Source organism: Ambystoma mexicanum, chromosome 1p (assembly GCF_040938575.1).
Source record: "Ambystoma mexicanum isolate Mex_15411 chromosome 1p, UKY_AmexF1_1, whole genome shotgun sequence".
Lineage (NCBI taxonomy): Eukaryota > Metazoa > Chordata > Amphibia > Caudata > Ambystomatidae > Ambystoma > Ambystoma mexicanum.
This window is the reverse complement of record NC_090921.1, coordinates 701,592,126-701,607,457: the sequence shown is the minus strand read 5'-3', so window position 1 is coordinate 701,607,457 and position 15,332 is coordinate 701,592,126. Positions and strand designations below refer to the sequence as shown.

The window sequence follows — 15,332 nt, the reverse complement described above, 5'->3', positions numbered from 1 at the left end:
GGCGTTGGAGACATTTCTTTCCCACAAAAGTTTCTTCATGCCGAAGAATGTGTAGATTCATAGTGCAGGTCTCCGATTTCCGTGGCCCACCGCAGGATATGATCTCTCTCTGTAGTTCATAACGCAGGCGTTGTTGGGCTATGGGTAATTGGCAGGCTTAGGCTTGGCCACTAATGCTCGGTGGGCGTGCTCAATATTGAAATGAGGGGATAGTCCGGTGTCGCCCAGTAGCGTTTTAAGCAGTTCCTCCACTGCTGTCTCCATGTTGCCACGAAGCGTCTCTTGCGACAGCCCTACAATCCGCAGATTATTTCACCGAGATCTTGATTCCAAGTTTTCGCATTTAGCATTTACTGTTTTCATATCTTGCCAGGATCGCCACTGTGGACTGTAGGTTAGTGAAGTCATCTTACACTGTGCTGATCCTGCACTCAGCCTCTGTAATTCTGTGTCTCTTTCTCAAGTTGAGTCCTTATGGAGGTGACTGTTGTGTTAATGTCGTCAAGCTTGCAATTAACAGTGCTGAACCCTTTTGTCATGGTGTCAAGTATTTGCTGCATTCTCAGCGGTTCAGGTGCTGCTTGTGAGTCGCTGGGCGGGGCTGCGATGTATGCTGTGGCCACCATTTCTGAAGTTTTAGGTGCTATCATTGTGAAGCGGTCCATGGTCCCTCCTTTCTTTCTCCCAGCCCCCTTCGTCATGTTGCAAGATTATAGTGGTCTCGGCCGCTGGGCCCTATCAAGACCTCTGTTGTTGGTAATTGCTGTGGGCATAGGTGCCAGTGTTGTTGGTCCGTCAGCAGCACCCACAGCAAGGCTTACGCCACTGCACAGCCCACCCGCAGCTCTCAGCCAGTTGCCTGTGTATTCAAATTCAAATTGCGCACCGATGTTCCTATCTGTGTCCTGCACTTTCTTCAGTTTTTGTGTTTTTGTCTGCAAAATGTAGGCCACTCCTGTTATGTTATTTGGCATTTATATAGCGCTCTATATATCATTGGTATGACCTCAAAGCGCTGGTAGGTTGAACGCCCTCGGGAACCGTAGTTCTGGTCATTAGAGAGATGGTGTCATAGGGTGCGTGGGTGCATCAGATAAGTGTGCAGCTGGTGTTCTTGTTGGTTGGTAGCTGCGTCCTACCGTTTCGGTGTGGTGCTGGGGATGTCAGTTGGATGTGTGCAATCTGGTGGGTAGACGTCCAGACTGGGCTCTGGCTGCGTTAGGCCTGAAGGACACATATGTGAGCAACTAAGCCGGAATATGCTCGGCTAGCTGTGTTTTATTAGGGTGATGAGGTGTTGATGATGTCGTATTCGTATGTGGACAGTCAGGCCGAATTCATCGGGGGTATAGCTGTGTTCCAGTTGAGTGATGGTGTATAGTAGAAAGTAAGAGTAGTAATGTGATGTGGTTGCACACAAGGAGACTGGTGTCCGTGAGTAAGGTCCTCCACACTGGGTTCCCAGAGCCTCCGGGTAGCTGTTCCAAGCGCAACTATGAGTCTCATCCTTAATACCTTAACCTGTGGTGACCCTCTGCAGAGGGTAAACAGTGTATTGAGGCAGATAGCGGCCGAAATCGCCCTATGTAAATTTTCCTCAGTAGTGCTGTAAAATGTTATCACCTGCCTCACAGCAGCCTAGGCCGCCCTCTGCCCCATCTGTACGTGGAGCATGCAACCGGGTCTGTCCCCAGTGATCGCAGGGCGGCCATATCGCTCGGTGCCCCCACCGCTGCCACTCACTCACTGCGCTTATAGTCTCCGGCGGGCTGCCCAGCCGCCATGGTATAATGTGGGTGCACTCAGCAGAGATGAACCGCTTCTGCGTAAGGGTGTTCTTCACCGTGGCTCTCAGCCATGGTACACTGCCGGGCAGGGGGGCTGGACGCCACACCCACCACAGCCCGCGACTCGTGCCGGCTGATATAATTTACCTCTGTGGGTAGGGCGCCCGATGTTAATTAAACCCAACCCCGGTCCAATCCTGATACTGCAAGTATATGGGCAGGCAGGTCAGCAGCACAAGTCTCTCCGGCAGCGAAGTACCCTCGCGCCCACTGCCTCGGTCACTCTCTAACTCCGGCTCCCAATGTCAGGTGAAGTCCGGAAACTGATCGAAAGTATCATCAACTCCTCGGCAGCCGGGTCCCGTTGCTAATGAGGTTGCAGGCAAGGATGGTTCTGTCATGGTTACGGGCCTGGGTTCCACTTTCAGACCCTTTTTGTGTTTGGTTCATGGGGGCAGGTGGGGAAGACGGGCAGGAGCAGCATGGGTGAGGGCTTTGAGAGTTAGTAGCTTGTCACCAAAGAAACCTCATCATTCAGTCACATTAAAGAGAACTTCCTGCTTCTTCCAACATGGACAGTGTGTGCCAGCCCAAAGGAAGCAACGCGGTCTTGTCTCTGAGCGTGGCTGCCTTTATAAGCCACACCCAGAGACCAACACGCGGTTCGCGTTAATTCTGTATCACACGCTTACCCGGAATCCTCGTGCCTACCTGTTTCTACGTGTGGTTACCGCGATCGTCGGCATCTGGAAAGAAGAACAAGAGATTAGCAGCGAGCTCCTTCGCCGGAGTTATTCACCTGCGACCAGTTGCTCCCACAGCATTCCGGCACCTGGAAAGTAAGAAAATAACAGGTGATTAACAGCAGGCTTCGCATCGGGACATTGCTACTCTCTCCGCCGCTCTCGGAAGTTACCGCTCTAAAACCGCCAGCAGCAACTCACTTCTGGTGTGCAGTCTTTGCCTTGAACTACTTCTGGTCCATTCTCTAGCTCCTCCAGCCTGCCAGCATTTTGGTGACGTCCGGAGTGGTCCTGTATAAAGGAAAAGACAAAAGGTTAGAATTAGAAGCTTTCACCCACCGCATGCTCTCCGCATTCAGACTCTTAATCACGTTTTGCAACCAATACAATTAATCCAGGGAGGCAACTGGGTTAATGAACTTACCTGGTATCTGAATTTACCTGCAAGGCCAACTCCGAATTCAGTGAGTGAACTGGTTTCCTGAACTTACCCTTGGCACAAGAGAACCAGTGCTGCAACTTCTCCCAGAGACTCGATCTGGAACAGAAAACATACCTGAACATTAGCCGCTATCAGCGACCATCTCACGACGACGTCCACCGGGCCCCAGATACTGCGCCCCTGCAAGAGCAGGATGGAGACCTCTCCATATTAAACAGAAAGGTGAGCCACGCCGTAGTTAGGGGCAACTAAACCTCCTAGATTAAGAAGGGGCAGGGGAAGGGGGCGGTTTGGGCTATTTACCCATCATCCTAACCTATCAATCTTTTGACAGATGATCCTTCCAGCAGTATTGGGCAAGTAGGAATTGAAGGAAGTGCTGGAGGACTCCATCGCTCCTGCAGAGATTCAGGTAAGCGTGACGGGTTCTGCAAAATTCCTGTTTTGCCTCCCGCTCCGCATGGAGCTTAGTAGAGAGCCTCCATTTTAAGCGGCTGCTCCAAAGCGCCCCCGCTCCCTTCAAATGGTTCGTAGTAACTGTTTTTATCAAACTATTCAGTTCAAACATTGTGTTCTTCAAAGTCTCAACTGTTTTTTTTTTCGCTTATTCCTTCTTTCCATTATGTTCTTTTTTTTTTTCTTCTATTTGGGACTATGCCTTTCCTTCCATGGATAACTCATTCCTGTAAGATGTTCTCTTTACTTAATATCCAACATTTATCTTGACTTGGTTGAATCTGCTCTAAATGAAAGATTCCTGTAACCCTATTTGGGTTAAGAGCTCAGTAACTCAATTGATTGTCTTTTGAAACATAATTTCCTTGACAATCTTACATAATTTATATAGTGACTTTGACAGATGGAGTAAGTTAGACATTTCGTAGTTTGGGAGATTTGTGAGTATTAAAGTGAACTTCTAACCTAAACTGTTACGTGATGCAAGCGTTACCAAATAAAGTACCCTTTGGGTTCTTGCAGCTGATTCACTCAGTTCAATTTTTATTTGGGCTCAGTGGAATCCCAGTGTTTCTCGGAAAATCCTTACAAAACTGTTCATCACAGAGGACTTGCAGTGCCTGATATTGAGAGATTTGTTGCTGCAATGCTACAGAGATTAATTATGGAAAGGTTGCAGGATCCATGGGAGAAGAAGCCATGGGTCCAAATGGAGATGGTAGACATTTGTGTGGGCATAAGGAAAGCCCTTTGGCTCAAACAAATTGTTCAAACACTTACAAGCAGGCCTAAAATAGTTGTAGATGCAGGATTTGAATAATGGGACTTTCAAATGGATTGTGTCCTCTCACGTATTCCTCATCTTTGATAATTGTCTTCCAGCTGCTTCAGAAAAAAAAGTCTCGATAGAGGGCACTATGCAGCAGCGTTGATGACTCGATGTCCCTCTAAGGCCTCTGTCTAATGGTCGACGTCATCCGCAGTATATGTAGCACGCAGCACCCGTTGGCTTCAGTTCCATTTTACCGATGGAGCATTACCTTCGAGAGAAATTACGGCACGCTTCGGTTCATTAAATGAAACATCATGTCTCCACCATTGACTGACGCCCAAGGCGGGTTTTAAGAAATGTCCGGATTGCGGGTTGAAGATGTCCATCACCCACCACCACCGAGTTTGCCTGTGGTGCCTCGGCACGGACCATCGTATGAAGGAGTGCAAATCCTGTCGTGCAATGACTGGCAAGGCTCGAGAGAGCGCAAAAATAAGTTGACGGTGGGTAGAATCCCTAAATCCCCTTCGGTCCAGAAAAAACGTACTTTGCATGAGTCGAGAGATTCTCCTTGTCGAAAAAGATCAAAAAAATCTCAATAGACAAGTCATTTGCATCATTCATCGTCTTCTTCCAGAAGTCAAAGAAAAGATGTGATGGGTCTCCTTCTTCCTTCAGTGACTCCTTACCCGAGATAATAGCATGTCCAACTAAATCTGACTCCCCAGCAAAATGGGAAGAGTTTCGAAGGGAGAAGCCCTGACTCCCTCGAAAGATAAGAAGAAAGACCATGTCCCAGTCGCTATGCATATAGACGACAAGGGAAAGTATAAGGCTAAACCCTGTGCACCCTTGAAACCAAGATGCAAGCCTGACTAACATCGTGAGGCTTCGAAGCCACGAAAGAATGAAAAGGTGTGGAGGACCTGGACGAGTCGAGAGTCCAGCCCTTCGAGGGTTTGGTCGAAAACGTCTTCGAAGAAAACAAAAACGGTTCCATCGACGCCCTCGACGGCAGAACCTTCGACACCCAAATCAAAGCCATCGACGCCTAAATCGAAGGCTTCAACACCATTGGCCCCAAGGCCTACTCCGAAGACTTTTTCAGGACCATTGAAGGCAACACAAGAGAAATCTTACAAACCTCTACCACAAAATGATTTCTTTAAATCTTTCTTGAATCTATGACGAACATGAACCATCTGATGATCAAACACAGTAGATCTTCAATATAGCACTCCAAATGTTACGAGATGAGTTTATTTCAGATGATTATAGACTGTAAGGTATCTATGACAAACTACAAACAGCCAGTGGAGTAGATACAGCTCCTGAGCTGGAATTTGGAAAGCCAGATCCTGCGGATCATGCTGACCCCTCTTATAGACAACTGATGAGAAAGTAGTAGAATATTTTGGATGGAATAGACCTGTTCCTCTTTTTCAACAGGATGACTCTACAGACATAGTAGACCAAGCTCCGCAGAGGGATCCAATTTTGCCCTTCCATATTGCTTTGCAAACAGGGTTACAACAAATTGGGAAAACCCAGATTCTATTTCTGTGGTTCGTACTGCCACTACCATGAAATCGGAAAATGCCACTAGTGCCTAATCTAAGTTTTCATTCATCCGGTGAGATTGCGCAGCAATGGCGGCTTACCACATCCTCGAAGGGTAAGAGAGAGACGGCTTCCTGGCTATCTTCAAGGGTGGTAAGGAGGCAATGTGTGAGTGCCTCCAGTCCCATCTAAATACTGACAATAGTATTAGCAGATCTATGGTGACTAGCACCGTGCTACGCAGATTTGCGTGGCTGAGGAAGTCTGGGTTTGCACCAGACGTGCAATCTAGGTTACTCATTATGCCTTTTGATGACTCGAGACTGTTTTGTAGCAAGGCTGATGAAGTCTGGAAATGCTACAGACCTCAAAAGCGGTGGCTAAATCTCTCAGCGCTGCTATTAGACAGCCTCAACATTCCTACTCGGGTACGTCATCTTGGAGAGGTAAGTCCTTTCCATTATACTCTTCAATTGGAAGAGGGAGAGGACAAGCCAGTCATAGAGGACAAAGAAGATTCCCTCATGGTGGGTAAGGAAGAGGTGCTAAATCAGCCCAAGCAGCAGTAGCTTTGCCCTCCGCCACTGCTTCAAAAACCTGTCTGAGACCTTAATCCACAAGACCCCGTGGGAGGCAGGCTTTCGCAGCATCTGAAAGAGTAGCGAGACATTTCTTCAGACGCTTGGGCACTGAAAACGGTAGCCCTGAGTTACTGCCTTCCTTTTCTAAAAATGCCCCAGGATCATCCACTGGGGAACAGCTCATTGAAAACTCCAGATCCACTCCTTCTGCAGGAAATGTTGACCCTGCTAGAGAAAGGTGCAATTGAACCACTACCTGCAGTGGAAAGGAACAAGGGTTGGTACCCCTTGTATTTTCTCATTCCCAAAATGGACAGATGATTGAGACCCATCTTGGACTTATGAAACTTGAACAAGTTCCCAATGAAGGACACGTTCAAGATGGTTACCCTTTCTCAGATCCATCAGGCCCTCCAATTCCAAGACTGGATGGTATCATTAGACCTTCAGGATGCTTACTTTCATGTGTCCATCCGTCACAAGCACAGAAGGTACCTGAGGTTCGCAGTTGGTGGTTCTCATTTTCAGTTTCGAGTTCTGACCTCTGCCCCAAGGGTCTTCACCAAGTTGATAGCGGTGGTGGCAGTGAATCTCAGTTGAGGCGGGATTCACATCTACCTGGACGATTGGTAGATCTGGGCTGATTCTCCCGAACGTATCCTGGAACATCTCAGCATGACTTCCCACTTTCTCCACAAACTGGGCTTCACCCTCAATTACAAGAAGTGAAATATGATACCATCTCAAAGACTCCAATTTATTGGAGCAGTCCTGGATGCCTTCTCAGGAAAAGCTTTGCCACCCGAGGTGAGGGCTCAACACATTCTGCAGATAGTCATCAAATGTCAGAGTGCCCAGAGTCTTCCCGCCTTCGATTTTATTTTGAGGTTGCTTGGCCTCATGGCATCCTGCATTTTCCTGGTGCCAGAGGCTCGCCTGAGAATGATATCTCTCCAATGGGCTCCCAGGACTCAATGGTCCCAATTCTCAGTAAGGATGTCTGGCCTCCTTCAGGTTCCGAGCAGAGTCGCACAGGACCTTCTGTGGTGGGCCTGCAAGGACAACATTCTGAAGGGAGAGATTTTGGCAACCATGGCCAGAGATAACCGTAGTGACTCCTCACTCATGGGGTATGGAGCCCATACCAACGATCTGACAATCACCGGTTGTTGGTCTACATCGGAGTCCAAACTACATATCAATCTTTTGGAGCTGAGGGCAATCAGACTAGCGCAATACATCTGTACAGGGAAAGAATGCCCTGATAATGACAGACAACACAGTGGCCATGTACTACCTCAACAAGAGAGGTGGTGTAGGGTAACTACCACTGTGCAGTGAGGCAATGCAGCTCTTGTACTGGGCAATTCAAGAAGGAATCTCCCTATCTACAGTTCACCTAGCCGGAGAAAAGAACAGCCCAGGAAGTCCTTAAAGAGATCTTCACCCTTTGGGGAACCCCTCAAGTGGATTTGTTCACAACCAGTGTCAACCGAAAGTGCAAGCTTTTCTGCTCCAGGAAATTTCCCCCAAGAGGAGCTCTAGGAGACTCAGAGTTTCCACTTCTGTACGTGTTTCCTACAGTCTGTCATTCCTCGTATGATCAAGAGATTGAAAATGTTTGGTAAATCCATGATCCTAATTGCCCCGGATTGGGCTAGGAGGACATGGTACCCAGACATTCTGGACTTGTTCATCTGCCCGCCATTAAGTCTTCCACTAAGAGAGGACCTTCTCTCACGAGAGGAGGGTCAGGTTCTACATCCAGAGGTCAAAACACTCCGCCTTCGCGCATGGTTTCTGAGAGGCTGAGATACAAAGATTGGACCCTCCCAGAAGGCGTAATGGAGATGTTTGCTTTTGGCCAGAAGGCCAGCAACAAAATCGTTAAACTGCTGTCGTTGGAATAAGTTCAGCAGCTGGTGTAGGGATAAGAATGTGCATCCATTTCAATCCGATACACCCACACTGTTATCTTTTCTACATCACTTAGCAATTCTGGGGCTCCAGATCACAACAATAAAAGGTTATCTGGCAGCGCTTTTGATTTTCAAGTGATCTTTAGAGGAAACCTCATACTTTAAAAGCCCTTTAATCATTCAGTTTCTTAAAGGACTCACAGATGTGTTTCCCCCTACCCCCTTTCAGGTCCCTGTTTGGGATTGAAATCTTGTATTAAAAGTCTTAACATGCATTCCTTTTGAACCCATGCGTTCATGCCCATTAAGACTTTTAACACAAAATGTTTTGCTAGTCTTAATCGCATCTGCCCGCAGGGTGAGCAAATTGCAAGCACTGTCTTGTAAACCTCCATATACTGTTTTCCATAAGAATACAGTTATTCTTAAAGTAAGACCTTTGTTTCTGCCAAAAATAGTCTCTGACTTCCATTTGTCCCAAAAGATAGTTTTACCGACTTTCTATCCCCCTCCTCATCCTGGAAAGGAGGAGCACAGAGGTTACATAGACTGGACCCTAGGAGGGCTCTCCGTTTTGATATCTCCTGAATGTCACAAATTTGCTAGGACGACCAGTTATTCAGCTGATCTAGGCCATAAATTGGGTTGCCAATAACAAGAGACTTTATCCAGATGGATTATTCTGGCTATCCAAGAATGCTATAGACTGGCTGGTAAAGATCCCCAAAGGGTCTACGAGCTCACTCAACCAGGGGCATGGCTAATTCTTCTGCTCTTCAAAGAGCAGTACCCATTAAAGACATTTGTGCGGCAGCCACATGGTCTACCATACACACCTTTTATGAAACATTACTCACTGGACACTTCTTCAAATCAAGAGGGAGCTTTTGGGAAAGCTGTCTTCCACTCGGTCCATGATAACTGCTAAAGGCAGATCTAAATTCTTTTCCCACCTCCAAGACCATTACTGCTTTGGGAGGCTATCAAAGATGAGGAATACGTGGGAGGACACAATCCATTCGAAGAACAAGTTACTTACCCCTGGTAATGTTCTTTTGATTGGATTTTCCTCCCACGTATGCCTAATCGCCCCTCCCAACCTACCCTGCTCGAGAATTTACATGTTTTATTTACCCTCTGGGCTCTCTGTCTTCTAAAGTGTAAGGAGACACTTTGTATACTGCCCTACCACACAGCGCCATCTGTCGAGAACATTATATTTGCTGAAGCTGTAGGACAATTATCATGAGCAATATGTGGGAGGAACATCCAATCGAAAGAATGTTACCAGGGGAAAATAACTTGTTCTTTTGGGCCACAAGTATAAACCTACTTCATTCCGTCCCCTATTTTCTTTAATATTGAGCAACTCTGACTTCACCTGGGCTGATTAGTTAACGTAAGAGAGTCTAGGAATATGAGGCATTTGACAGTTGGGCAAACTGTGTGAAAATTTATCTTCCTTGTTCTTAAAATCTGCAAAGCGTTTCAATCGAATGGCGTTCAAAAGGATGTGATATTTACAGCTGCACCCTTTAATTGCAGGAAAGGAGGCTAAACAAGGAGGGTCAGGAGCAGGGATGGGCTTAAATCTCTGATGCAGTTTGGACTCTGAAGGCATGCAGTCTATCATATGTATAAATCCTGAACACCAATGATTCAGAAATTAAACCGCCGTAAAATTAAATGGGAATTGGGCCAAGCAGTACAGCTAAACAATTGTGTTCATGTTTAGGATAGTCAAAAAATCCTCCAGATTTTTTTAAATTAAAGAATAATGCATACCAATTTGTGTTTATAAATGGTACTTGACACAGATGCACAGGAGAAATGTATCCTTCCTCAAAAGGACAATTTTGAACATATGTAATCATAGGGAGACAATGGTGAGGTTGCCCTTGAATTAAAATGTACTGTAAGTAACTCTTGTTTGATAACAAAGATGATAAAGGCATATCCTTGATCTTACAATGATCCTATTGTGAAAACCTGGACTATACCTATGCTCGTACTGCCTGCATTCTTCCATTGAAAAACTCAATACCAAGGTACTTTTCAGGGAAGTCCTAGGTTACTCTTTGGCTGTAGAAGACCTGCGATTTAGGTCCGTCACAATTTAATGGGATATTCCACCTTCCTTCGAGCTTTCAGGGTAGCGAAATTCTCAGTTTATACAGCTTCTCCAAATTGGAGCTTTGCAAACCTGAGGATGGGGAAATATTGATGCTGAGATATTGTGTATCGAGTCTAACACTTCAACTAGTAAAAGTCTAGGACCTCATCAGGAGTCTGGCGGTATCCTGTCGGTAACACCGCTGGGATACTGCTAGTGCAAATAGCGTTACTGCTACTCAGTCTGGCACTTCACACCGAGTAGCAGTACATCAGTAAGTTCCCATTCTCTATTGGGTCCAGTGGTAATGGCGCCAAAAAAGGGCGCTAAGTGGAAATGTTTGCCTCCAGCAAAAAGCTGAAGGTAAAACTCCAATTTACTGGCCAACTCCTGATTAGGCCAGCCCTTAAATGTGGAGGTAATAGCGTTCCCGCCGCATTTAAGGGCTGATGGCCAACTCGTGATTAGGAATGCAATTCTGATCATGCTGGGTGGCTGTGGAAACAATATGGGCCTCTATTTTATGTAAAGTATTTCTTCCAGATCTGGACTATTTTGTACTTGGCCTGGCACATCCAGTCTTTCAATGTTTCTCGTGGTCCATTTTTAAAAATCAGTCGCTCTTGAGATTAGACACAAAAAAAGACACCAAGATTAATTACCCCTCTCTTAATCGCAAGTTGTTCAACAGGGCAAAACAACTTTTTCATTATCCTTTCGTTCAATGAAATAGCTACGAATGCTAAACTGAAAATACTCATAATTTTATGAATACATGAAAAATCATCTAAAAACAATTCATCAAAACATAGTAAAACAATAGACCGTTAATACAAAAGTGGGGTTAGTAAGTGACTTTGATCCATCTCGTCTGCATCTAATTGATATGTCAATTTTTCACAAGATATTTGTTATGCACTGGTTGAAACAACATGAGGAAACAGTTATTGTTATCCGTTTTTCCGATGTATCAATTACCAATCTTGCGTCAGATGTAAGTCACACATTGTTTTATGGGAGACCCATAGTGGGGTATTCCAACACATAGATGAAGCTTGATGTTAACGCTTCATTAAAAGTAGACATATGTTTCGGCTCTTGAGATTAGAACATGAGTAAGGCCCGATCAGCAAGACATTTTGTGCACGAGATGCCCTTTGTGGCGCACAGCAGTAGCATCATACATTTTTAGATCCAGACTGGCTGTCTTCAAGTTATGTCAGCTAACCAGACGTAGCTGGCCATTTGGGGATTGGATAACAGAACTATCTGGCTGACTTCATATCTTCCTGGTACTTAAACATGAGCACTGTATAAGCAAGTTAACACATAATATCCAACCTGCTTTTCGTACTGGATGTCTTTCTGTTATCCTAGAGAATCTCTCCCTGCCTCCTGGGGCTGCACTAGATTGGCTTGCATGTCCAGCTAAGAAAGCGGGGAAAGTCATAGGTCCTTTTCTGGATAAAGATGCTTATACTTCTTTACTGGATGACACGCTGGCTAAGCTGGAAATCGGCTAAAAAAGGTCACTTAGTTTATTAGGATGGGTCTTGCATATTTTTGGGGGATCGTCCTCCATACTTGGTAGTTAGATTAAGATGTTTTTTGTGTTTCACCTTTGGGGTGTTTTTGTGTTCAGCCTGCAGGATGTTCCCATATGTAGTCTGCAGCATTCTTATGTTCAGCCTTTGGGGGAGTCTCAAATTAATCTTGTAGGACTGTCTAACCTGTGGGAAGATTCCATGTTTAGTGTGTAAGAGGGGCGGTTTGTAAGAAGGTTTTGCGTTAAGCCTTATCGATGGACCCTCGTTTAGCCCTTAATGTTCCTTATGTTCTGTATGGCAGCCCATTGGGTGTTTCTGCTTGCCTGATGTCACATGGGTAATCTGATTCGCACCACTGAAGCTCTGCCAATTTTTTGGCTTATATTACTCACATCCAGTAAATCTCACCTATTATTATTTTGTTTACAGGAACAATGTTCAGAAGCCCGAAGAGGTGGATGCAAATCTACCAGAAGGTGAGTTTCATATTTGAGCCCATTACCCTCTTTAGAGTGTAGCATGTCTGATTTTATAACACATCTGCGAATGAAGCACTCCTAAAGCTATCTCTCTGGATCAAGAAACAGGCTGATTCTTTAGTATAAACATCTTGAGGCACCCTTAATTGGCTTATCCCTAAAATTGCAGAGCACAATGCTTGTTACAGGAAAACATTGAAGGGGAAATCTAATCACAGGCAAAGCAAGTACAGATCGACTGTTGGGCAACTGCTGTTGCCATATGAACCAGAGAACAACCGCCTTTGACAGGGTTGTCCCATGTAGTTTATCTGGCACCTAGTTGTAGTGTAAAAGTAGGTTTGCATTACTTGTGACGTTTTTGTCTTACAGGCTTCTTGACCGATGTTATGCTTGTAGAGAATAGTAATTGGTGAATTAAGTCTCTTAAAAAAATGGAACATTAAGAATTTTGATTTTAAAATGTTTTCAGTCGGCATTTTTATAGTCCTTGCAAAGAAGTTGTAAACCAGTTGGGTTGCATTGCACAAAATGCAAATTAAATTTGTTTCAGAAATGCACAGGTTTTGGTGCTACTTTCACATTGGAAGTGAAGAAGCAAGTGCAAACCATAAATGCTAACGGTTTCAAGTAAAAAACAATGGCTACAGGAGACATGAAAAGGGGAAAGAATGTGTTGGTTGCAGAGCTACTGGAAGGATTTAGAGGAAGTCTTGGGGGAATGGCCAATGGGGAGCGATTTGGTTTAGAGTGTCAGCAAGGGTTTTTCTTTTTGTAGGGCCTAGTTACCGTCAGTCTCGCTCTCTCTCTCTCATCTCAATATGACTCTCCTCTCTAACCTAGGAGTCAGTAACCCCCAGATTACTGCTACTGAATTGTACCCCCTTCTGCTAATAGCTGGCTTATTGTAAAGATGGATTTCCAAACGCGGGCTATCTAAATTCACTCTGGCTCCTAACTCTCCCTGCATTATCGAGTTGTTGGTGTGCTAATGGGAATTTGGCAAAGTGCCCTGCATTTACACCGTTGCATTTAGGCTGGTTATGTAATGCCCACCTCTTAATTTCTTCTCTTGCTACTTCACCCCTGCACCTTAATCCTCCCACCAATCTTTTGTCCATCCAATGTTTCACTCCTACTAGGTCTCGTCTCCTCCCTTTGATGTGAATGCTCGTTCCTCTTACTCCTCCCTCCATACTACTCCTCTCCCTCTATGCTCCCGGTCCATCCTATTCTGGTCCACCCACTCTGCTCCTCCCGCTACTACTCTTCTTCCTTCTCCTGCTACTATCCTCCTCCACACTAGTACTATTCAAACACCTTCCTTTCCCCCTATAACCATTTTCTTCACAAACACTCCCTACAGTAACCTTCTTACGCACTCACCACGCTAATGTGGTCTCACGCCGCAGTACCCTTGCAATCACTAAACCAATACCTCACCTTCTAAGATAATCTCCTCCACAGTGCCTCTTCTTCTTGCTAGACTCTTGGTAAGGCTCTGTCTTTTCCTTTGACCTCACCAAATATCCCACACTTCCTCCAGTTCCCCTATACAGACACTTGTCTCTGGATATTGTTCTTCTTTCTCTGTCCAGTCATTACCTTTCTCCTTTTCCCAGATTGTGTATGTGCATCCTGAAGGCATTGAGTGGGCTAAGCCCTGCCTACTTCCTCTGCACGTTCATGTTGTGGAAATTCCATTGTAGCCCCTGTCAGGGTAATGTGTTGAGGACTGGTTGGGGGGCAGGCCTCCCCCTCCCCCTCGGCCACATACAGGCCTTGTCAGAAAGAGGGTCTCGCACCCCCTCCCCCGAAACAAACTGTAAAAGGAAAAGGCAACACTGCAATGTAGTGCCCTCTTAAGTGTCGATATAGCCCAGAATGTGCATCAATTGCAAGATGTATGTAGCCCAGAATATGGGTGTTTTGCTTATCTGCTGGCTCTTTAAACTTGACAAAGTGTGCTAGGCTTTTTGACCTCCTTGAAATGCTACTCTTTGGCGATGCATGCAGGGGATTTACTACAACCCATTCTCCCTGCCCAACGTCGTATGTGGTTTTGACCTCAGTGAAGCTGGCAATAAGTGGGTGATCAGTAGCCACACTGTCCTAGAAATCCATCTTTGAAAGAAACACACACTGACACAATCATTCCTGTAGGGGTTGGTAGAGCATTGCTCTGTTCAAACCACAAGGCTGATTTCTCCCGGCTCTCTGCAATGTCATTGGAGCGAGGTTGCGGGGGGAATAGGAATGAGGTTGACTTTGAACTCTGTGATCTGGTGGAGGACTGCAATCGTCTTGAGGGACTAACGCTCCCAAAACTTTCACTTCCCAGGCTTATCCTAGGTTTTGTAGGCATCCTGCTGGAGGTTATTCTGCAAGCTGTAACCATGCTTGTGTGTGCTGTCCTATGTAGCCCATAAGTCTTGCAGTGCAGAGGTACTAAAAATGTGCCCCAATTGTATTACTATCATAGGCTGCCTTCTACAAGTGTGCTAGAAGATTTGGTTTGAGATACTCTATTGAATCTTCAAAGATTTACATGGGATCATTCCTGTCTAGTTCAGGAATCTTGTTAAAGCATTTTCACTAACCTGGTAACTTGGGTCAGGAGAGTTGTCTTCTTGCTTAACCCATGCGTCTCGGGAGGATAGCTCAGCGGCAACATGCTCGCCTTGGAAGCAAGACAACACAGAGCAACACAGTTTCGATTCCCGGGTCCGCGCTTAGAAACCTTTGGGTATTAAGCGTGTTATAAATAACTAATCGTATCCTATCATGCCAAAAGATTTTCAGCCCTCGGACCAAGACTGTGTAATGGACTTTGTTTAAACAGCAGATGTTTACCTTTTACAAAATTCTGGTTTACAATGTACGGACACCGTTTGGTGGGAGGTAATGAGAGAGACAGAGGATTCGATGGTTGA

General features: G+C 45.5%; 1 protein-coding gene across 3 annotated transcripts in view; it reads left to right on the top strand.

Moving 5' to 3' along the window:
- Positions 1 to 15,332, top strand: part of DAP3 (death associated protein 3) — a 996,586-nt gene that overhangs the window by 117,399 nt on the left and 863,855 nt on the right. For all 3 annotated transcript variants that reach the window (XM_069650015.1, XM_069650007.1, XM_069650021.1), the window contains exon 2: positions 12,350 to 12,396. In XM_069650015.1, coding sequence (XP_069506116.1) covers positions 12,355 to 12,396 — 42 coding nt within the window. In that variant the 5' untranslated portion in view covers positions 12,350 to 12,354. The remainder of the gene's footprint in view (positions 1 to 12,349; positions 12,397 to 15,332) is intronic.